Raw genomic sequence first — 24,125 nt, 5'->3', positions numbered from 1 at the left:
ATATTGACACATGCAGAATAAGGAAAAGCAACGACATCTAATGTGAACATACAGCCACGGCACACTCTCCTTGAATTTTGCACTTTAACAACGCAGTAGAAGACTTCTTGGTTTCACATTACAGGTGGTGCAGTGAAAAGGATGCAGTCCCGTACTCTGGGGTACATATAAGGCAGACTCACTCACTCACTGTTTGATTCTACACTTTATGAGCTAATTTTATTCTATGATTAAAAGTTTTAGAAAGACCTGTTGAAATAATTAAAATTCTTTCTGAGAGTCCTACTCACCACAGCTAAGTTTTACAGAACCCTGTCCTTTTACCCCTAACGTTACTTACATTAATAATTCTATTATTAGCGTTTTGTTTGTAACTGAAGAGAGTTTGTTTTAAATAGCTAAATGTAGCTCAGTGATATGGCCAGGCTGACTTCCCCTTTATTTAAATGCAAAAATGTAATTAAAACATTGAAATTTCAACTGTCATTGTTTATTACTGTTTTGGCTACATTCTCTACAATTTCAGCAGCATCTTAAAGAGACAGTTATGTTTCTTTATATACAATGAAAACAAAATGGCTTGCAACATCAGAAACAAGAGCAACAGTTTAACTGTACAATACTAAATGAAAACCTGTGGTAATACAGCCTCCTTTTTCTGCAACATGGACAAAATTACATATAGGTATTCAGCATCATAAAAGGGACAGTAAAAAGAATAATGAATGGGAGAGAGATACACCGTTCTGAAAAATAAGTTTCTACCATACAAGGCAGTTAGAAAATGTTTCACATATTTTAAAATATCTGTACAAGCCACAAGAAACATTTCCTTGTTGATAGGAATTTTCAGAAATAGAGAATAGCCATGAGCAACTTCTACATCTAGTATCAATGCGCTCTACAGGTTGAGAGCACAATAAACTGACTTAAAGAACTGTACTGTATATTGCCAACACAGATCTGTTTTACATGCCTTGATTGTTAATGAATTACCTACTCTTAATCTCTCTATAACGTACAGTTGACTTGCACCTTAAGGAGGTCATTTGATTCTTTTGCAAAAGTAAAAGCAACATCATTTAGCAGCAATTAAAAGCGCCTTGAGGGAGACTTAAAAAAAATACAATATCCAATTAGAAAAAGCCATACTTTAAACATTTGTACAGGAATAAGTTGCTGAAATTTAACTGAAAATATGACATCTGTACAACAATTTACAATAGAGCTAGAAGGGAATTTATCATTATTCCTGCATAGAACATTATACATGACCTGTTTGCATTTGGTTTCAAACTACTGCTTGCTTTTGTCAGAAGCCTGGAAAGTTTCACAAGTTTCAACACCACAGCAAGTATAATATTTTTAGAAAATTGAGCTGATTTCAAAATTTGCAATCTATTTGAGAAGTAAGTACCAGGAATTCCATATCACCCTTCCGATTTAAATTCAGTGAAAGAACACATTTTTGGAGGTACAAGCCTGAATTGCCACATAAAATACTATAATTTCATCTGAGAAATCTGATACAGAACTCGCACTTCTTACTTTGTTTTCAAAAGATCAACCTCTTGGAAAGATGGCAGTTTATTTACTTTATTACCAGGCACTGAATTTTTCCTGTGTTTTCAGATTTGCTCACTACCTTTCTTATATAAATAATGAAAAACTACCCTTCATGTTAGAACTTTCCAGTATCAACCAAATGTACTTAAAGTATTAAAAAGATTATTTACAATGTTCCCCAGAAAAAACTAAAAACCTTTTCTTCAGTCCTAAACACAGTATACCTGTTAGAGCGCAACAGGCAGCGTCATCCTTCAATGTTTAAAGGTTATTCTCAGAAGGGTACATTTATTCACAGTCCATGATCCATTCCAATCATACAAATGACACTATGTAGGAGGACTTCAGTCTGAAAACACAGTTATCAAACTTGTCCTGCGTAAAAACACTCAAATGCTTTCAAACTAAAGTCTGCATCTGGAAACTACACAAAGGTATCATGCCATTCCTCAGTCAGAGAAATTTCAGTATGAAATAATGCTTGAAGTAGGTGGTGTAGGTGATGCTGCTAGCCCAGTCATGTGCAAGTTTCCTGAAGAATTTGATCTCCTCATATGAGGGAGAAGATAAGGATCATTAGCCAGTTGGTGGACGTCAAATCTGTCCTCTTTTCGGTATGCTAAACAGCGTCTGATAAAGGCCTAGGAAAAAAAAGGATAAAAAGTTACAACAGCCTTCCAAATAATGTCTGCTTACAAGCAAATAAACCCTTCCTCCCAGATAAAATTGTTCCTAAACACATTCTTATCCTTGTATAATTCAATTCAAAAGTGGTGTATTTTTTACTAGAGTCCAATGAAAGATGCAACATGTGTTGTAGTAGAAAAAAAATCATCTTGTAACAGCAAACCTAACATAGCTTAAAATGATCATACTATGAAATGTATATCCATGCACAGATAACAAAGTAGGAACTACATTTACAAGCAGAAACATTAGCATCTCACACAATCAGTACTCTGCCTGTGTTATCTCTGTTCAGCTTAGTAAGAACTAGAAGCAAATGTCAGAGGATTGAAAGAGTAGAGAGGAACTCCAAGGAACTTGTAAAAGCATCCAGTTGTGAAGAAGATGAAGAGTAAATGGAAAATCCACTAACAGAATTGCAGCATCTTAGCTGGCCTTTGACAACAGGTATTACCACATGTGTCATAACAGAATACAGCACAGAGTGAATTTTGACAATGGGGGTTGCCACGTTCATTAGACATTACTAACAGGCTATTCAAAAAAAAAAAAACCTACCTGGAACTCCTTTCCCAGAAAAAACAATCCCATCTGTTTAAAAATATCTGAAAAAAATCTCTGTCTAGCTTCAGGTCTGTTAAACCTTGAGACACTATGCTGTCATACATTTAGGTCCATATGATGTGTGTCAATCATTTCATGCTGCAAGTTTCTGCCAAGTCTGATGTCTAGCACACACAGAACACTCAGTCTCCTGGGAGCTTGGGCTTCAACATTTAATGATAGAAAATCCTTACTTTTGCTATAGAACTGATTAGCACATCATTACTTAATAATTTAGAATTTAATTTAAAAGAATTACATATCCAAAGACCCTTGCTACAATTTACTTCAATCACTTACATATTCAGCATGAACAAAGTACAAAATAAAAATCATGCGCATTTGTTAATATATATTCACATGTTTTTGGACATTCTGGATTTTAAACAAATTCTTCATAATAAATCCTTCATAACAAATGAGCTGTTAAGAGTTTTTTTGAAAGTTCCTCAGAATAACCATTTGTTTCTAAAATCTTTGTAAAATACTTCATGCTTCTGTGACATTATAGACACATTACTATAATGCAAAGCAGAATATTGCACAAAACAGAAAAAAGTGACAAAGATCAAAGCACAGTTACATTCTGAAAACTAACAATGTCATTTCAGCTTCCATATTTATTTCATTTCCATATTTTCCAAATCAAAATTTTCGCTTACAAGCTGTTTTTTCCAATTGCCAAGTCTATAAATCTGAAAGACAATTTGGCTTCCACATAGTCATCATAAACAGTCTGAATTTAGAAGTCAGTTTGCAATTGTTTTATGGTGCTTCCACCACAGAATAATTTCTCTCTCACAGCTATCGTGACAATGTTAATAAGAGTAGAGAATAATAAAGGTTTATTTTAGTCTTTCAAACAAACGGAATGTGGAATACATAGAGAACACAAAACTACTGTTAAATAAGTTGCCAATTCTACATCAGAAACATGCTGAATTGTCTATTGTCTCCTGATATTCTCTACGTAAACACTGCTAATCACCAAGAGAAATGTGAAGTTAAAGGATAAGGATGTAAACTACAAAAACGTGATGTTATCAGTTACATGATGTGTATTTACCAACTGCATTCTAGGGACACGATTTTTCCAAATTGGGGTAAAAATACAGGACAAATTATAATTCTTGAACCAGTTACCAAATTTTCACAACCCCAACAGCAACTCATTCAGTAAAGCTACTTCTAGAAAATGTAACCAACAGAAGCATACCACAAATTGTAACAACACATTTATGTAGCAAAAGGACACCTATTTTCCTGGGAAGCTACAACCTCTAGAATTATGTTTCCTTTCCTTTTAATCTTCAGAAGCTGAATCTTCTCTTGTCTTAATATCCTCTAATTTTTTGCAGCTTGTGTCCCAAAACTAAGTATTTTTACTTAGTTGTTGAAACCAGAAGAAGCATTCTACTATTTTGGCACTGCTTTCAACAAGGACTCCTCTTGCATCTGGCCATGAAAATCTATTTCAGGTATCATGACAGTTTTACAAACAAGTAGCCCATACATAAAGTTTTCCTCCTTTTTCACAGAACTGGAATAAATGTTATAGATGCTCGTAGCAGCAATCATTTTTGGAAACCATCTTAATCTGTTCTCTAAACAGCTGGTCTGTGCAGATGAGTTTGATACTACTGTTTAAAAGCGTTTCAAACACAGGAAACATTGCCATGTGCACCTTCACACCTTCATGGCAGCTCAACTATTTTGTCAGTCTGGTATCCTGAACCAGCATCAGCATATTTTAATCTTGATTTTAAGAATATGTGTTTTTAAACTCTGCTTTGAGTTAATGCACACATAATATGACCTTTCAAGGGAAGAGTGGTAACAGGCACATTTTCCAGGTATTCTGTAGTCAAATAGTTCTTTAAGCCAAAAAGGCTGGACAGAATAAATGTTCGCTATTTTCAGAAAGAACTTGTTACTGTTTGCAGAAGTATTTCGTAAGAACATGTAGTGAGACAGCCTAGGTAAGACAGTTAAAATCTTCTTGGAAAAAGCAAAGCAGACTATTTTTGAGAAGGTCTACTTTGAAGCCCACTTGCAAATTTTTGGAATACACAGTCTTGTTTTCAAGCATGTGATTTTAAAAAGTCCCAAAATAAATTTGCTGTAAAAATAAAAACATCAAAATATTAGTCCTCCATTATGTTTTCCTACAGATGTTTAGTTACTACATCCCACAGCATCATTAAGTTAACAGTAATTTTATAGTGGAATACTTAAAAATAAATGATGCGAGTTTTAATTGTTACTCAGAGATCATATGAAAAGTTACCTTGGCTTCATTGCTTACAACAGGTTTAACAGGGAACTGAACTTCTGTGGCTTTTAATATTGTATTTTCTTGTAAGATGTCTTGCTGCGACTGATTGTGGCCAAATGGCTGAAAAATAAGCACACAATTTTATTGAGAGTTATCCAACTATTTTGATTTCATAAATACACCAGACTTTAATTTATGCTATAGTAAGATGTTTCAGTGCTAATACAAATTTCTAACCATTCCTTAAAGACAAAAGTTTTAGTCAAGATTTTCTACATTGCTTGCAAAATCAGTGCACAGCAACAGAAAAGTAACACAAGTTATTTTCCGCACAGATTCACATCTTTATGACTATAGTTCAGCATCTACTGGAAAACAGGCATTTACACTAAAGCTCTAAGACTTTCAAACAAAGTTTTCCATACCTTTCTACCATAAAGACACTGGAAAAAGATGACTCCAACTGACCATACATCAACTTTATTAGAAATCTTTGGTGGTTCTTTGCCAACTACAAAACACTCTGGAGGCAAATACCTGGAAAACAAAACATGCACCTCTGTCTCTGCAAGCAGATGTATGGAATCACTAGAACTTGCTTGATATCAAATTATTCAAACACTTCATATACAGATTTCTGATTTTCTGACAACTGTACAGTTACATTAAGATCCTCATTCCAATACCTTGCACACCCATCAAAACTGACATTACAATTCTTTCAATAGCCAGACACTCAAATAGAGGATAAATTTCATACAAGGCCAAATACTAAAACTCTTTACCAAAAATCACTAATTATCATTAATTTTTCAAGTACTGGGATCCTAGGTTAAATATGTATCTTCTCCCTCTAACAGAACAAGAAAAGATAAAAGCCATACAGGGTGTTTTACAGCAATGCTTGGTCAGTGACCAAGGATAATGCAGATATGGCTTAAAGACCTTTTACCTAATTTTTCAGTATGAATGTTGATATTAACCAGAGAGGCAGATGGTAGACAAAGGTGATGGCTATTTACATTCCCATAACCTGCATGGAAGCCATACTTATAAAGATGGAAGTTGAGGAACTACTTATACCACTCAAATTATAAAAGAACTGATGAAATGGAATCTCCTTTAAAAAACAAAGAAAAACAAATCTATCAACACGGGGGCAGCTAAGTATTATTGGCTGTGGTACCTAAAATTAAAAAGGGCATAAAAATTATCAGAGCAGCTACAGACAAGACATTCTTTCATCAACAGTATATAAGGCTTTAGAAAAAATTTTGAAGAAACACTTATGGAAACGGAAGTGTGTGCAAAATGAGATAAGAATACAACATGAGTGTGACTTTTGCATGGCATCACATAATCTCTTCTGGGACACTGGTGTACAATTCTGATTGCCACTTGCAAGAAAGATGAGCATAAACTGATGCAAGTGCAAAGAAAAGCTATTAAGATGGTCGGAAGAATGGAGAGCCTACAGTTCAGAAAAAAAATATGAAGGCTATAAATACACAAGGGAGCAAGCACCAGGAAGGGAAACAACCTATGTCAGAGGAGAACAGTGTTAGCACAGGAACAAGCAAGTATAAACTGGCCACAAATAAACACAGTCTGTAAATTAGAAGATTAGGTTTCTAATGATCAGAGAAGTGAGGTTATGGAACAGACTTCAAATCAGATTACTGGGGACAAAAACACTACCTAAATTTAATACAAACGTTGGTAAGTTTACAAAAGAGATTATATGACCTAACTGCCCAGAAAAGCAGGTAACTGGGCCCAGTGACTGAGGAAATCCCTTCCAGTACTATGTTGCTGGGAATCTGTGTGATTTGCCTTACACAGACTTATCCCCACCTCAAACTCATTCAAAATATTTTCTTTCCTTAAAGAAGATTTTAGTATCAGAGAAAGTGTTAATTAGAAACACAGCTTCATCATGAATCTAATATGGTCAAAGACCTTTTTCAGTCTTGGTTTATAGCACTACTAGTGTATACGGCACTTCAGATGAAATCCAAAGGTCAAAATTTTTGATGTCTTTTCCTAAAATTGCATGTTTAAATTCATGTTTAAATACATAAAGCACTAATAAGAGTAGCAAAAGCCTAACACTTCTAAAACGCTTCAACTTGAATTACTGTCTTTCCATGGCATGCACACATTGGTGTTTGTGCAAGACTATGTGTGTTTGCTTTCTTAAAAATTCTCAAGGAAAAGGCAAAATTATACTATGTGCAGCTTTTGAATATGGGAAAAAGTTGAAGAACAAATGGGAATCATACTGGCCTCTCTGTTTAGAGTTAGGTTTGAGCTCCTGGCTTTGATCTTGCTAGAGGCAGAACAAGAGAAGGAGAAAAAGAGCAAATGAATTGACAAATAATAACCTGGTCAATACAGGCATTCTACTACTCTATCCACCCAGACATAGGCTCAAACAGCTACTATGCCAAGAATAAGCTCCATTACTAAAGAACGAATTCTAGAAACACCATTTCTGTAAGTAATGAAAAGCTTCTTGTCACTTTGTTCTGTAGGAAACTCCAAAATTTCAGGTTTTTGGACAAGCATGCAAGTGCACGTAGAAAATAAGTCACAGCTGCTGAGCTGTCATTAACCTTTAGGATGGAGGAGTAAACACTCTTTTGTCCTAAGGACATTACCTTCTGGTAATCCCTGCTCTAGGATTTCCAAGGACTAAGCACCCACACTTAATCATTGCAGCTCTGTCAAATGTCTTCAACCACCTACAGCCAAAGATTAAACACCTGCTTCTTCTGGAAATTGTGTTTCTAAATATTGTGAAGTACAGCATAATGATCATCTCCACAGTATATATACTCTTATCTTGCTTCAGTTATGTGACCATTCTGTAACATTCAGCAATATTAAGATCCAGAGTGTTGCATAAAAATCTTTGTCATCCTTTTCAATATTTTTATTCTGAGCTGTCTTTCCAAAACTGGTTTTACAAGAGCATTTTTGAAATCCAAACAAAGACCCAGAGCTTAAATGACAAATTCAAACCAAGCATTACCAGTAAGTTCCTGCTCCCTGTGAAGTTAAGTCCATTCCATCCACACCGTAGCTATCATCATCCATTATTTTGGACAGGCCAAAATCAGTAATTTTTATTTCTCCACATGCTGTTCCATCTACAAGAAGTATATTACCTAACCAGAGGAGAAAGAAAAAAAAAAAAGAAAAAGAAAAAAGAATATTTTGTACCTCAAAAAAAGCTAAGAGAACGCTTAAATGTTCAAAACCAGCTTCAATCTTCAGGAACATCTGACTTAATGAAGTGTCAGTGACAACTTTATATCCTCAACTCTAGAGCAATTTGACTAGGACAAATTTTAGTGCAGTCTCTGTCATCTGAAATGGTTCCCTCAGGAGCTGCTGGACATTGAGGAAACACCAAAATATAGCCATACACCAATCACAATGAAATTTCATACTTTTCTGCCTACAACAAATCCTACACTACAGGCTTCAGGGCTTGCATATGCCACAAAATAGTGCCAAGAGATGGCTGTAACATGAAGAATCTAACCCCATGTATTAAAGTTACACAATATTTTCTTGATATAAAAAAAATTTGATTAAGCTCCTTTAAATAGGAACAATAAGACTATAAGAATACATTCCGTACAATTCCATAACATGATAAAAATCTGTATGAGCAATTTACTACACAGGAGCAAGGAAACAGCCTAGCACTAAGAGTTACATCAAAAACTCCACTATATATACTTGGAAGTATTACAGAATAAAGTACATAAAGAATACAAGTATCATATATATAAGGTGGTAATGAAGGCTATGGATTCAAAACAGAATAAATAACTTATGACAATGCTCATTATTTTTATTACTGGAAACCTTGATTAAGATTTAGGGAGAGATCTGAATAAGGGCAGCATTTAGTTTCCCGAAAAAAGCAAAACAGTTTTAGATGAAGAGGTGGCACAAAAAGATGATGATCACAAAAAGATGAATTTGGAATTAGTTAGGAAAAAGATTTACAGTATAGAAAAGTTCTGTAAAGTCCTAGTTTGAAGTTGTTGAACTGGCATGCAGAGAGTGATAGACTACCTACTTCAATCTTTTACCAGCTATGAAATACAAAAGGGAAAAAATTATTTACAAATCAGCATTACACAGTGTCCAGACAGGACTGAGCCAACTAATGATCTTATCTATTTACATTGTTAAGTATTAGCATATGTATCTGCTATGTGCTCCAGAAATTTCTTCTACAAACTAAAATCAAAATAATTCGTAGTAGAAAAGTTACAACAGACACTTCCAAAGACATACAAATGATTTTGGCAATAAAACTAGAAAGAGAAGTATGCATTTTTTTCAGATGTTTAAAATAAACCTGACATACAGAAGATAATTTTGGTATTTTCAGGCATGAATTACAAATAAAATAAAGGAGAAAAAAGAAAATGACATTTTCAATTGTAACATTCCCCATTTACCTGGTTTAAGATCATAGTGTATAATAGGGGGCTTGATCTCATTGAGATACCGTAGTGCATTTACTATTTGCATTACAATGGACCTAGCTTCCTTCTCTGACATTAATTTATGTTGCTTGAGATAGAAATCCAAGTCATTGCCTTCACAGTATTCTAACACCGTGCAAAACCTAGGGCAGATTCAGAGATACAACATTAAATAACGTATCAAACGGCACAACCACAAAGGGAGATATGACAACCTAGTTTGATACTGACAAGTTTAACAACAGCTGCCTGAACATTGAACTATATGAATTAAATCGTTAATAAAACGCATGGCAGAGCAATTAGCTTATAGGAACCTGACATCAGTTGGAGCATTCATATTTACCGAAAAAGAAACTGCATACATATTGAAGTGAGATTAAGTAAAAAAAAACACCCTTATTTATGTAAGCAAGTTTCTTGATGAGAAAATACATTTGCTATCCCTTAGAGATGTGACACAATTTCACACAAAAAGGTGCAGCCCAGCAACCACGGGACACACTTAGGTGAGAGATGCAGCTGACATCATTTAGTCTTGGAAATTTGTCTATGCTACAGCAGCCTTTTCAGGCTGCCCTACCGCAGCCCTTGCTCTGCCCAAAAACATTACAGCAGCACATGCTTGTTTTGCCCTCAGGATATCTCACAGGATTTGCTAGTCAGTTGTTGCAAATCAGTGTTTTCAATCACTTCATGTAATGCCTGAAATATTTATCTGAGACATAATACATAATTCTGCAACTACAGGTTTTTTGGAGTCCCCTTAAGGAAACACGAAACCTTTTGGCTGCAGGTAAGAGCATATTCTTTATGTTCAAATATTCTTTAAGGTTTTTTTTTTAAATCTAAATTACAATACTAAAATCATTAGCAAGTTCTAGAATATGTACCATTTTATGTACTTACGTATCTGTATCCAGAGAGAAGTAGTCATATAGTTTAACTATCCTGGGGTGATCCAGTTCTTTGTGTATTCTATACTCTCTGCAGGCATGTCTAAAAGAAGATGGATATGTTAACTTTCTATAATCAATAAAATACTATTCAATCTAACATATGAAGCGTAAGTCATTAATATTTACTTGTGGTAGTTTTCTTTCTTTTCATCTCTCCAGCTTTTGTTAAGCTGGTGAATCTTCACAGCAGCATATCTTTGTTCATAAAGATCAAAAGCCTAAAAACAAAACAAAAAGCCCCCCACAAATATGGGAAAGTTATAACCAAAGATGATAAAAATAACACCCAATAAAGAGAGAAAAAATGGCATGTAATTCACAGGTCTATTAACTATTAATATTTTTATTTGTTTTAAAAAAAATCTATAGAGGTATTCAAAGTTCCCTTTGTGTTACATTTTATGTAAAAAACACCTCACAGACATGAACAGCAGGTTAATTTGAAATATACTAACTTTATTTGCTATTTTACAAATATCTTTCAGTTCTTTCAGTTTCACTTTAAAGAGCCACTTTCAGTTTAAAGAGCCAGAGTGCTTCATTAGATAAATTATCATAATATTAGAATTTTTTTCAACTCCCTCTCTGCTTTTCCTATCCAGAAGACTTCTGCTAATTTGGAAAAGCCCCCAAACATAAAACTATGAAGTCATAAATTTGTCAGTATGACTAGCTTCTTAAGATACGAAAGTGGTCAAGTTATCTAAGGTCCTAAAAGCAAGTGCTCTTTTCTACAGCTGCAGACAGATGTCTCAGAAGAGCTACTTTTTTTTTTTTTTTTTAAATAGTCTTCTACAGCAAGGTTTAGTTTCTAATGGTTTTCATTCTTGGCATACATATAAGCAATCATGAAGTCACAGCCTGGCTTCCTCCCTGTCAATAACACGGCTTTTGGTTATATAGCTTTGAAGCCCTGCAATGGTACCTCCCTCCATGAGTTAATCAAGGAGTTTGCTCAACCAGCGTTTAATGAGTATACCACATTAAAATCTGCCTGCCTGTTTAGCACCCCTCCTACTCCCCAAAATTAAATATACAAACACACATGGCTCTGAAACATTAGATTTAACAGACCCAACACACACTACCTTGTATACTTCACTGAAGCCACCTCGGCCAAGTAAATGGAGTAACAAATACCGTTCATTCAACGTGGGGTGATCTTTAAACCTTGAAAGAAAAGACAATTTCAGCTAATTCTGTTCAAGACATACAAGTAAAGCCTAATATTTAGACCTCTTAACATTATTTCTCAAATGTGACTTTCTTTTTACTGGAGATATCCAATACGCTAAACAGTATTTCACCATGTGTGACTTTACGACAAAATTATACAACATGGCTGATTTTGATCTCTTAACTATTTAGCCTACAACTGCCATCACATCATCATCATCAAATCACTCAATTTGCTAACTTTTGGTCATGTTTCTCTATTTTGTGAGGATAAGAAAAGCACTCTTGAGACTTAACATGACCCCTTGCCAATTCACTACAAACACTACGCTCATGATAACTCACCAGGGAAAATACTATTCTGTTTTGTCCTAATTTTTTTATTTTGAAACAAAAGCACCAATCGTCAACGGCAATAATTGTTGATAACAGCAATAGTAACAGTAGTAACAGCAGTATCCTCTTGTATTCTGTGACGTGAATGTTTGGTCAGGACTTTACAGTGCCAGACGCCCTTACTCCAATCATAATTCCAAGCAGGAAGTTCTCCTTGTACTTCACTTTTACAATTAAAAGAGAACACACACATTATTAGGTATTCTGAAGTTGTACCGAAAAGTCCAAGATTAGAGATACACCTGATAACTTCTGTACAAGAACTATGTTATTTTTTATTTTTGTCCGCACCTATCATGGGGCAGGGGGAGGTGAATGAATACTCATCGCATTTCTACCACAATGATGAGACATCTACGCTCACCTGTTGCTCACCAGTCTAAGGCCCGCTGCCAGTTATACTCCACAGAAAAATTTAAGGAAGGGTTTTGTGCAAGAGTCTGCTAACAGGTCACCCCATCCCTCCATATGCTGTTCTTTGTTGCTATTAAGTATGATTTTGGAGGCACGGCCACAGATATTCAAGTGTCTGAGGGAAGATGCATATTCTTACTTACTGTGGCCTCTTTTGTAAATATAACTTTCATTTTCTCCACTATAAAACATATATTTGAACGTTCAAGAAAAAAAATTATCATAAATAGCAAGCAATGTACTCAGTGTAGAAAAATTTTAAAGATTTAGAGATAGCATTCTTAAGAGATGGACATTACGCGATCAGTAGCCCAATTCTTGAATATCACATTCTAAAATTTTAGATTCATATTTTCTTGGCCTTTCTACTACATCTATGCCCCCAGTAGGAATCGACCTTGTGAACGCTACCACCTTTCCTCTCCACTACTACTTTTGCTACTCCATGCAGCTCTGTCCCTCAAGATCTGCACTTTGCAGATAACTCCAGCATCACGCGGGCATCAGTTATGCTTCCCAGACAGGGAAGGCCTAACCTATACTCTCAAGTTGTCCTGTTATCCCAGTGCAGTTATAAAGAACAAATGCAGACATACAAGCTTACCCAGCTCTAATCTGGGCAATACAAAATTTCCTATTTCTCATTGCTAAGCATGGAACACAAAACATGTGAGTTTGTAGTCTATTTTAATACTGTACCATGACTTTACACATTTTGGGAGCAGGGGAAGGGAGTGCACAAGTAGAAAGATGCGGAGGGGAATGTTGCTAGAACAAGAAAGAGGGCTTGGCACTGCTCCAGAGCTAGAAGTTGAAAACCCAACAGGATTCGCGTGTCAGGACCCAAAGGACGCTCTGCTTCAGAACAAGACCTCCCCCTTATCAAACGACCGAGTCACCAAGACATGTTAGCAAAAAATGTGGGGGCCACAGAACTAAACCACTGTTCAATTGCTTGTCCGTTCTATACTATCTTTGTAAGCTGCAGCTTGGCCACTTGGTAAATACCTAAGTCTAAACCCTCACAAGAACATGAGCATGCAAGACAGAAAGCTTTTCATTTTCTACCATAAAATGTGCCAGCAGCTACTGCAGAAAATGAGCAGTGAAGCTGCAGAATTCTGTTTATCCATGTAATGTAACTCTGTTTTCAACAGGGACTGTAATTTGGACATTCCTTGCACCATATACACAATATTTTCGTAGACAAAGCCTGTCATTTTTTAATGTGGCATTTATTACTTCTTGTTGAAAAATCCCATTCATTTTTTCTTAATACAAACAATTAAGATAAAGAAAGTTGTCATTTAACCTGCAAAGAACTGCTGTTTAATTGTTGTAGCACGTTTGTCTGCTTAAAAAGAAAATATTCTGCCACTGAACTGTAAGCATCAGCACCCATTATTTTTCATATCCAAAAAAATGACACAATATCAATTCAGCACTATAGCCACAAGGCAACCAAAATTTTCTGTACTCCTCTAGAGCATGGCAACCACTAAAATGGTTATATACAATTTAATTTCTGGTGACTTTAATGTTTAGAAATCTTAGTGCATATATTATTCTATTGTGTCCAAAGAGTAAAAAATAAAATTAAATTCTAAGATCCTAAGGCTACTGTTTCATAAACATTTATTAGTGCCGGAAGAACCAAGGCCAGTCTCCCGCTGCCCGGCCCCAGGCTGCTCAGCCCGCCCGTGCCCTCTTCCCTCAGGGCAGCGTAAGAATTTTGGCACTTGGAGCACAGAACTAGACCAGGAAATTGGTCTGGGGTTAAAATTAACCCAGGAGGAAAAAAACACCACCACCACCAAGAACAACAACAAAAACAAAAGGGGAGTCGAGCTGGTGAAATTTAACTTGGCTTGATTTCCAGCATCTGTTCACCAGAGCAGTGCCATGGCGGCACGCGCAAGGGAACGGAGCAAGGGCATAATCAAGCGGTCAGGCACAGGCAGAGCCAGCTTCTTTCAAGCCACAGAGCCAGTTTAAGGTGCTGGTCAAACTGTGGCATTAGAGTCTGTATTCTCCAACACAGAAAACAGACTGATTTTATTAGTTATGTAATTATTACTTTGGAATCTATACAATTATAGCTAATTTAAAATGCCACTTTAACATTATGATATATTACCGTGCAAGTTCAGGTAGAGAGTAAGATTTAACATAATACAAAAGACTTAGCATTTGCATTTTTCCTGTTAGGTACCTGTGGTAAATGTAAATTACAGTGCAATAAAACTGAAACTGATTTCACAGCACCATAAAATTGCTCCTGCTGCATCCAACCTCCCCACCGTTTTCTTGCATTAGTGTCAGGTAAGTGCTTGCGTTAGGCTTCCTTACAAATATTTTTTAACCTAGTAACACAGTCTAGCAAGTTTCAGCTCTCCTGCATTATCAGCTCTCTCTGTGTGTGCATGTATCTATATATCTAACTTCTTTCTGGCATACTCAATAAAAACATTATTAAGTTTGCTAAATTAAAAGTCATTCTTTTTTTAAAGTTTAAATAAGTTTGTATTTAAAATAGGACAAAAAGTTTAAAATATACACATAAGCAAAGAGAACCAAAGAAAAATTTATCAACCAGCCTATCTCTTGTAGATAAAATGTGATTTTAAAGCATTGTTTTAAACATAGACATGCAAAATTAAGACAGTAAGTCTCTTACTGTGAATTGTCTTCATTATTTATTCTTTTCAGTTCTCTTATGTGAAGATTCCTAACTCTTTCCAAACGTTCAAGTTCTGCTTGTATTTCAGCTTCCTCCTGCAAATGAAAAGAATGAAATATAAAAGCTCATTTGCTCCCTGTTTGAAAAGGATATTTTTACCCCTGCATCAATACTAGCGGTGATGGAGGAACATTACACTACAAAACCCTACCGAACTAGAGAAAAGCAGCGCTTTTCTCTTAAAGCCTAAGAAATTCAGAGAGATGAGGCAAAAGCCTGTTTCAAGGAACCTTTTCGTCCACGAACCCACAGGTAACGGGATGCTCATGGTTTTGCTCTGCACTGTAGGGATGCTATTTGAAATGAGAAGCAGCTGGGTTTTGTACCTCAGCCAAGGAGGGAGATTATCTGGGAAGCGGTCTGAAATTGATGTACAATGAAGAGAAGCCTGAGATATGTGCAGTTATAGATTTTGTACAAACTGACAAATTAAGGAAAGACGCTTAAAATATTTTGAGGCTGAAGTGCAAACCGAAAAAAGGAATACATCATTGTAACAGAAGTGTTCTTCAGGTGTTGATATAAAACACCAAAAACAAGCTAACTTCAGAAGATTTTTCCATTTATATTTTATCAAAATTACAAAGGCAGAATGTGTGTTACCTAAGATTTCAAGTGCAATTTCAAAAGAAGCATGTCAGGTATGAACACATTCCTTAACTAATCTAAGCACTTAAAATTATCTCATCTTTATGCTACATATTAGAGAATGCTGAAATCAGTTCAAATTCAGTTCTCTGATCCAATTTATACTGTGACTGCACAACCTGGTGGTACTGGTAAAACAGAGGGCAACAAGTCATGGCACAAGGGGATGGAGGCAGAGGTCAGAAGATTGGGGGAAAAAATGCCTTAAGCTGGTATTTCCAAATATTGTACATTGTAAAACCACATCCTGAAACAAAATATACTTATATCATTTATGCCACACATTAGATGAGCACATTTCCAACAAGTTTAAGAACTCAAACCAGAGGATTTCAGAGGATATCCTGAATTCCTTCCTATGACAAGCTAAGGGAAAAAAAGCAACAAAACCCCCCAAGTAATTAGATGAACCTTCATTCAGAAAAACAAAATCAAATCTCTAATAATTTAAAAGCTGAACTAGTTAACATTAAGCTGCTAGCAAAACTATGTGGACCATTTGCTCTCCCTAATATATATTATCATTTTGTTCTGTTTACACCATATTAAGTTCTTCTTTCATATATAGATTCTTCCTTGCAGTTCTCAGTTAGATATCCTGAAATTATATGCAGTTCCTTGTAACCCATTAGTTCTCTATAAAGATTTCTAGCCTTTTTCCCCCATGCAAAAAAGGCCACACATTTATACACACACAATTGTCTATGTTCTTCCCAAAGGCTGACGAAAAAAAAAAAATCCATCAGTTATGCTTCTTTTGGGCTTTTTTTTTTCATATATTATGCAATTCAGTGGTTCTCAAAATGTGGTTCATAGGCCAATGTTAGTCCAAAGAGAACTGGCTGGTTGCATTGTTTCCAGTTGTTATTTAGGACACTCAGGCTGTGAATACCTTTAAGCAAGAATGAACCAGCTTAGCTGCCTCAGGTCACTGCTATATAAAAGGAAGTGAGAAAACAAGAGCCTCTCTCCAGGACCAAAGCTGCTAGCTGGAAAAGAATTTCCTGGGGAGCAGAAGGAAAAGAGAACTGGTGGTGGCAGCATGTACAGGGCACCAAGAATAAGAAGAGCACCAGGAAAGCCTTTTGAGAGTGAAAAGGAAGAGAAGCAGACAGCAAAACAGCATATACAGAAGGAAAGAGAAATAAATATAGCCAGCAGAGAAGCATTAGCAGAGAAGTACAGAAGTGTAAAAAGGAGGTAAAAAAAATTATTTTTCCTAGTAAGAGAAAAAATCTGTACCACATGTAAGAATTAAAATGCAAGTATATATTTTTATTACTACTTTTCAATATATGCAGACATGATTTGCTAAGAATTAACATTTGGCTCCCCTCTGGCACTTAGTCAAATAAGTTCCTTCTTAAACAGAGTACCATAGCACTGATGCTCAAGGTGAAAACCAAATTTGAGTATTAAACAGCTTTGTAACAGCTTCCTTCAGATGTCACTTAAAATTTCCATTAGACTTCAAACAAGCTAAAGCATGGAAAAAGCCACAGACTTTCATAACAGAATTTCATATGAAGCTGGTGCTGTTTCTAAAGCATTAACAATGAAGACCTATTCCTACACAGCCTACCTCACCAGTGCCCAAAAGTTTATACATCCCTATCACAGATTCAAGTAATTCCTTGTTATATTCTTTAAAAAACAGTGCCAGTGTTCTCAAGGGGCCCAGTTCAGTTTATGATAGTAGGATTTACAATAAGTGACTTGTATATTTGAGGAGAACCAGCTAGAACTAGACTCTTGCAACATTTAAAGGGGAAGAACACAATGACCTGTTTTGATGACCATCTCAAGAACTACTGCTCAGAGGATAAAACATCTGCCTACTAAATATGCAGCATCGCTAGGGAGTTTCATTTAGATTTACAATTTAGTGGTATTTTCTTTCACACTTATTGAGGTATTTCTGCTTGCTTCAACTGTCATTCCCTTTTCACAAGCGACTCCTCAAACACTTTGCTTAAACATGCAACACTTAAGATATTACCAAACTATTTTATTACAAAGATTTATTAGAATGATTGGCCATAAGGAAAAAGCACTGCTGGATTTTTTCAAAAGTCAAAGAGTGGAGTAAAATATCTGAGAGCAAAAATAATTTTAGAGGATTCCATGAAATTAGGAAAATTTTTATTCAAAATATTTCTCCCTTGCTATATGCAGTTACATGCAACTGATAACAACTGAAATGGATACTATAGATGATGAAAACATGGTATTCATTCAAAAAAGCCATGTTCTGTGAATTGGACTTTTCTTTAAAGTCAAAAGCTAACGTAAGAAAAGCACATATCAAGTTTGGCTGACTTCACTTCTTCAGCTCTGAAACAAGAGCAGCAGTGGTGGTGCTTGGGACTTTTACAGCCCTAGCATACTTTGCTGATAATACTGTTTTTTCCTACCTTCCATATAACTGTTATCTTCAGCTATTTTTTCCATTAATAAAGAACAGTGTTTTCAAATCAAGTGTATTCTAGTTTTTGTTTGAAACAGCAGTTAAAGTGTTGAAACTAAATGAAAGCAAACGAAGAATGACAATTATGAATTGATTTTTTTTTAATTCATAGTATTTGTAATTCCCCAAACTAACGCATTCTTAAATATTTACCCAAGCAGGAAGAAATCCATAAAGAATCATAAAAAGGTAAGATCTGAGGTTAGCCTCAATCCCTTAGACATTTCCTTTTTTAATGAGAAATATAACCAGAAAATTTTCTATTATGAATACTTCAAAGAAATTGAACAATAAGAATATTCAGAAGATATTCAGTTTTCAGACATTAATTCAATTTTTACTTTTGCTTTACAATCTATTGTTAAAAAAAAGTTAATATCCTCTGCGAGATAGGATAAACAAGTGCAAAGTTTTTTGCACTCTGACCAAGGAATTGCCAGCACAGTGTATTAACCCCATTGCATTGTTTCTTCTGCATATGTACAAAAATTGTGCGAAATCATCTCTCTGTTATGTTCAGAGTTCCCTATGTCCTTCTGTCAAAACACCCAAAGTATCCCAATCAGAATGTGTGCTGACACAGATCAATGACAACGAGAATTTGTCATCTTGAAACACGTCAGTTCAAGAAACAGACAGACAGGAAGAGGGAAAGAACAAACGCTGTTTAGTTTGCGTAACACAAAACAATTCTCATTACTTAAAGCCATTCTATTCTTTTCCATATTTACTATTGGTGCTGTAAGAGTGTGAAACTTCTGTCCAAATTAAGAAGTATAATATTTCTTCTTTCTAGGCAATTCAAGTCCATAGGAAGGACACAGGTGAGAATAGGCCACAGGACGGAAAGCAGCGAGCACTTTGCCGAACGATTCCTTGTGTTCCAATGGCCTCATCTGAGCAGCTTTTGGAAGTGGGGCAACACACATTATGACTAATAATGTATAATAATCGCATATAGCAGAGAGTATTAACGACAACACAACACTGAGACCACCACTGTTTTTAAAGTCTACAGAGTTAATTTTTAGTCAATAACTTAAGAGCAACATCACTGTAACAAGGATTCAATGAATCAGTATAGAGTTACACTGGATGGATTCACTACTACATTCCTGTACTCCCAATGGTCATGGCAAGTTGCACCAGAAGAAGAGAAAGTCATTATTAGGTACAAAATCATATACTACTTCCGTTATTATGCTTTGTGATCAGATAGCTCTAAACAGATAGCTCCTTATTTTGATAATACTAGTTTCTACAGTTTGGGGCATGGCAGGAAAAAAAAAAAGGCACCTTAGAATAAAAGACCATATACATACCTTTTTGAGATGTCCTAATCGAAGTTTGAATATTTCTTCCTGTTCGTGATATTCTGCTAGAGTCAAACTGGAAAAAAAAACAAAAACAAAAACAAACATAATTATAGCTTTTATATGATGGTAAACAAAAGCATTCATATTTAAATACTACTGTAAATACTGCATCTTATATTTATGATTTACAACCACAAAAACCATCTGAACATCCTGGTTTTTAATTTCAGGATCAAAACATATTTATAGAAGGCCTCTGTCTGGAATTCTGGAATATTAACTGCCTCTCCCACTGGACTGTTTCTGTTCTCTCTGACAGTTTGTTAGATTTTCTGGTTGTCTCCTAAATCACCTCATCATCCCAGAATTTTAGCTGATGATGCTCCACTATTTTGTTCTCAACTGTAGCATTTAGTGCACCAAGAGATGGAGACTGAGAGATTAATTGGACAAGATCAATAACATCGAATTCTTGATCTGCGACTTAAAGAAAATAGTGTAAACCTACACATTTTGAGTTCATTAACACACTATGTTTTGCATGAAACCATAAATTCAGTTTTGAATAGACACGTAACTATTTTGCTTTTTCTCTTTTTATCTTCCTTTGAAATCAGGCTCCCAGTTATAATTAATTCCATGGTCCCTCACTGCCTGGAAACCTCCCAGGACAGAAAGTCAGTTATCACCCCAAGGATCCATACTGTTTATATGGACTACTAACTAAGAAATGCACAAACTGACTGGGGACAATAAGCATTTGACAAACAAACAGAAAACACAGAAGTGAACCTCTTACAAACCACCAAAGAAAAGACACCAGACTTCATGTTCCAGAGAAGCCATATACATGTTGAGGGGTTAGGGGGATGAGAAAGAAGAAAGAGTTACGATCTTCTTGAAAGCACTCACACAAATCCCTAAAAAAACCACACTAAAATGGTGAAAAAACTAAGGCTGGATGGCACACACATACTGTTTTACCTAGATCTATTATTTCTTGCATGATGCAAAGCTAAAACTAATAGCATAGTATGCTTTTACAAAGTTCATATTTTACTGGCTTCAATTATCAACTGTCCTGGGAAGGTAAGTCATACAAAGTGCTTCGAAGGCAATTCACACCCTTTACTGCAGTCTAAGGAGCTAGAGTGTCTTGAGAACCATCAGTAGTTTCCCCAAAGATGAGGGACACCAGTTCAGACGTCCCTCACACCAGATGCCAACTTTCATAAAATTTGCAGAAATTGAATCATCTGCAAGACTTCTAACCTCTCTTTTAAATTTGGATAAACAATGTCTTAGTTTTCAGAATTCTAAACCCTGTGTGCGTTAATCAGCTCTCAAAAGTTGCTAATAAAAGAGTGCATCTTTTCAGGATAAAACTTGGTGCTTCTGAAGCTTTCCTTTCCTATTCCTGATTGCAGAAATAGTGGATTTTCGCTGCCTTTTCTCTGAGTTGGCCAGAAGATTGAGTCAACCAGATACTTTCCATGAATATTAATGACATTGCTGGATTCTTTTTCAACCACAGCATCTAAATTTTCAAGAACCTGTTACAGCTTCACAAGCCAGTTGTTATTTCATCAACTTTCTGGTCTATCACATATGGAAAACACTCAAAATCAGGTAAAAAACCCATCCATGACCACATCCTTGTTGGAATTTGAGAAGGAAGAAGTCCTTTCTTTTAAGGAGCATCATGCAAAATTGCCTTGCATCTTTTTCCGTACTGGAATGAAAAGCAGTCCTGTATTCCAGTCACAAAATCCACAATTATTCTAAAGGCAACAGGCATAAAAAACTTCAAGAGAGGCAAAAAGGTTCGGTCCTTAGTATCAGATCTTGGGACTGAACATTTGCATCGTTCTCCTGAGAGAACCTCCTCTGGGTATCAACAATTTATGCTACATCTTAAAAGAAAAGTTAAAGCAAATGTGAAATGGGGTGTCTTGCTCTAATGCATCTGCCAGACCAATCACAGAGTACCCAGACCATTTATAGCAGCATCCCTGACATTTTTTCAATAATTCTACTCAAAGAGCAAACTACTCTAATACGGATTAAATCCTCAATTAAAAAGGTAAAGAAGCCATGCCAAAGTGGGTGAGGTTGAATATTATTTTTCCCAAATTCTTGTTTGCAGTATAAATTATAGGTTTGTGCATCTATTTCCAGAAACACAGATAGTAAACTTGGCCTTTCTCAGCCTGCCAGGGAGAAGAACCTCTAGAGGGCTTAGCAAAGCTGAACCACAAGTAAAATGCACTGAAAATACAAAATTTGTAACATGAGACCTTCCAGAATTTTCACTGAACATTGAGAGCCCTAAAACCATACGTCTCCTGGAAAACTAACATAATACAGGAAACCTGTTTTTTTTTAAATAATCTCAACTATCTGTGCACAGAATCACGACAAAGTGCCTAGACGACTCTGACAAGCACTGCCTTCCAAAAAGCTCCTAAACAGTCCTGATGAGCACAGAGCATGAGACCAGTTAAACATTACATTGAAAACATTAAGATTCGAAGTCACTCTTTCCATGTTTCCATGCTATATCCCAATAAATGACTGTTTTCCTTTATTCCCTTTCCTTACAAATCTAACTCTAATAGAGGCACACCATGATCCACAGCAGCTTGACACTCTCGTTGCTGACCATCCCAATGTGAGGGCAGGCACACAAAGCACTGACCTGTACACAGACACAGCTACTTCAATTTTCTTAATTTACTTATGAAAAACAAAGCTTTACTCCCTCCTATTTGGAAACATTTACTTCCTTAAAAAGCAGGGGTTTATTACTTTCCCTCTATAAATACACTGCAATTTACATTTATGCTGTTAAAATAGCATACAACGAGTAACAGTACAGTGAAAGGATGACAGCGTGCTTGTTGGCAGTGTTGGGGCTATAGGCCACCAGCCCCCTGCACTGCATGGCCTGAAAACACCGATCCGCCGCCCGCTTCCCAGGGGCGCATCGCTGCCCGCACGCCCGCCCCTCCGCGGCCTGCCCAGGTAGCCCGCTGCGGGCCTCGCCTCTGAGCGGCAGTCACCTGTAAGGCACCCTGTTTCTGGTGGAGGGAGTCGCTCCTCCATCACCTGAGAAACCTGGGCCTCCTCACGTGAGGAGGCAGAAAGGCTGAGGAGGCCACAGGAGGGATGTCAGCCCCCAACGGGCTGCCACCACCCACTAAACGAATTTAAGCCAGATAGTCAGGCTTGAGGCTAATCCAAGGAGCGTTTGGGCAAGAGGGTACCTGGGAGCAGGTTGCATGTGTTCCTCTGATAGAGATCGTCTGATCCTGACCATTGTCTTGGCCACTCATAATTACGGTGCAATAAATACTGCGTTTAACTCTCTGCAGCCAAATGAACTACCGTACACATGCAATAAATTCCAGAAATTACAAAGAAAGCTTTGGGCACGCTCTGCGCAGGCAGCGTAATTCCTCTGTGAAGTGCAGGGCCATGGCATGCCACCTTCACTCATCGCTGGGAGCCTCTAGACACTCTGCCCAGCCAGGAAGGCTGGGTATCCCTGACTTAAACATTTCTTTTACTAGCAAAATGAGCCCACCAGTATTTTAATAGTGTTTTCAGAACGAAATTTCAAAGGTTTTGACACAGTATGCATGGGTCGACCTAACTGACCTTCTTTTCCTTCTCACTCAAGTTCAGACAAAACCTTTTTTTGTAATCAAAGCATACTTACTAGGGGGTACAGAGCAGACAAAAACCCACACCAAAACAAAACGGCAATGCATTTCTCAGTTGTCATGACCTTAGGCCTGCTATATTTACAACAATCTTTACTCCCACCTTTTCCCAATGGAAAAATCATGCCTATATATGCACAACAGAATGCTGCCATGCCCAAAGACAGCAATACGCGCATGCAATACTTCACGTGGCCATATCTCACAGAAATTAAACAAGTTTGTTGGTCATGATTTTTGAAGCGCTCCTTCCCTGGTCCAAATTTATTCTCATTCAAGTTCCTAGAATTTCTGCAAAGAGGGGCAAACGCTGACCAGCCTCGAATGGGCTGATTCAAGTTTTCCATGAGATCTTTCGCCATGTCTCACTGCCATTGTTTCCCAGTTTGCCTTAGAAAGAGAATGCCTCGGGAAAGGAGCTGTCTTTACTCGTCCCGTAAAGCCCAGACACATTGTTGGCACTTAAGTCTGAAAAAGTTTCTCAAAATAATTTTATTTGTTCCATACAGAACGGAATGCTCCCTACAAACGATGCATTTGTTCTGCTACATTAGCAAACTCTGCAAGCTCTCTCTACCCTCCTATTTCAAATTATATTCAGGCACAAGGATGCATGCAGAGTCTCATGGAGCAACTGGGAAA

The 24,125-nt window shown here is 36.5% G+C and overlaps 1 protein-coding gene across 3 annotated transcripts in view; it reads right to left on the bottom strand.

Annotated features, from left to right (window-relative positions):
* Nucleotides 1–468: 468 nt before the first annotated feature.
* Nucleotides 469–24,125, bottom strand: part of TLK1 (tousled like kinase 1) — a 77,274-nt gene continuing 53,617 nt past the window's right edge. For 2 of the 3 annotated variants that reach the window (XM_067299086.1, XM_067299085.1), the window contains exons 12-21: nucleotides 19,765–19,831; nucleotides 15,265–15,362; nucleotides 11,690–11,771; nucleotides 10,728–10,819; nucleotides 10,552–10,641; nucleotides 9,616–9,785; nucleotides 8,166–8,301; nucleotides 5,557–5,668; nucleotides 5,144–5,251; nucleotides 469–2,207 (exon numbers count right to left, since the gene is read on the bottom strand). In XM_067299086.1, the coding sequence (XP_067155187.1) occupies nucleotides 2,031–2,207; nucleotides 5,144–5,251; nucleotides 5,557–5,668; nucleotides 8,166–8,301; nucleotides 9,616–9,785; nucleotides 10,552–10,641; nucleotides 10,728–10,819; nucleotides 11,690–11,771; nucleotides 15,265–15,362; nucleotides 19,765–19,831 (1,132 nt within the window). In that variant the 3' untranslated portion in view covers nucleotides 469–2,030. The remainder of the gene's footprint in view (nucleotides 2,208–5,143; nucleotides 5,252–5,556; nucleotides 5,669–8,165; nucleotides 8,302–9,615; nucleotides 9,786–10,551; nucleotides 10,642–10,727; nucleotides 10,820–11,689; nucleotides 11,772–15,264; nucleotides 15,363–19,764; nucleotides 19,832–24,125) is intronic. The other variant, XR_010884585.1, reaches the window with a different exon arrangement.

Source organism: Apteryx mantelli, chromosome 6 (genome assembly GCF_036417845.1).
Source record: "Apteryx mantelli isolate bAptMan1 chromosome 6, bAptMan1.hap1, whole genome shotgun sequence".
Classification (NCBI taxonomy): Eukaryota; Metazoa; Chordata; class Aves; order Apterygiformes; family Apterygidae; genus Apteryx; species Apteryx mantelli.
This window is presented reverse-complemented; position numbering and strand designations above follow the sequence as displayed.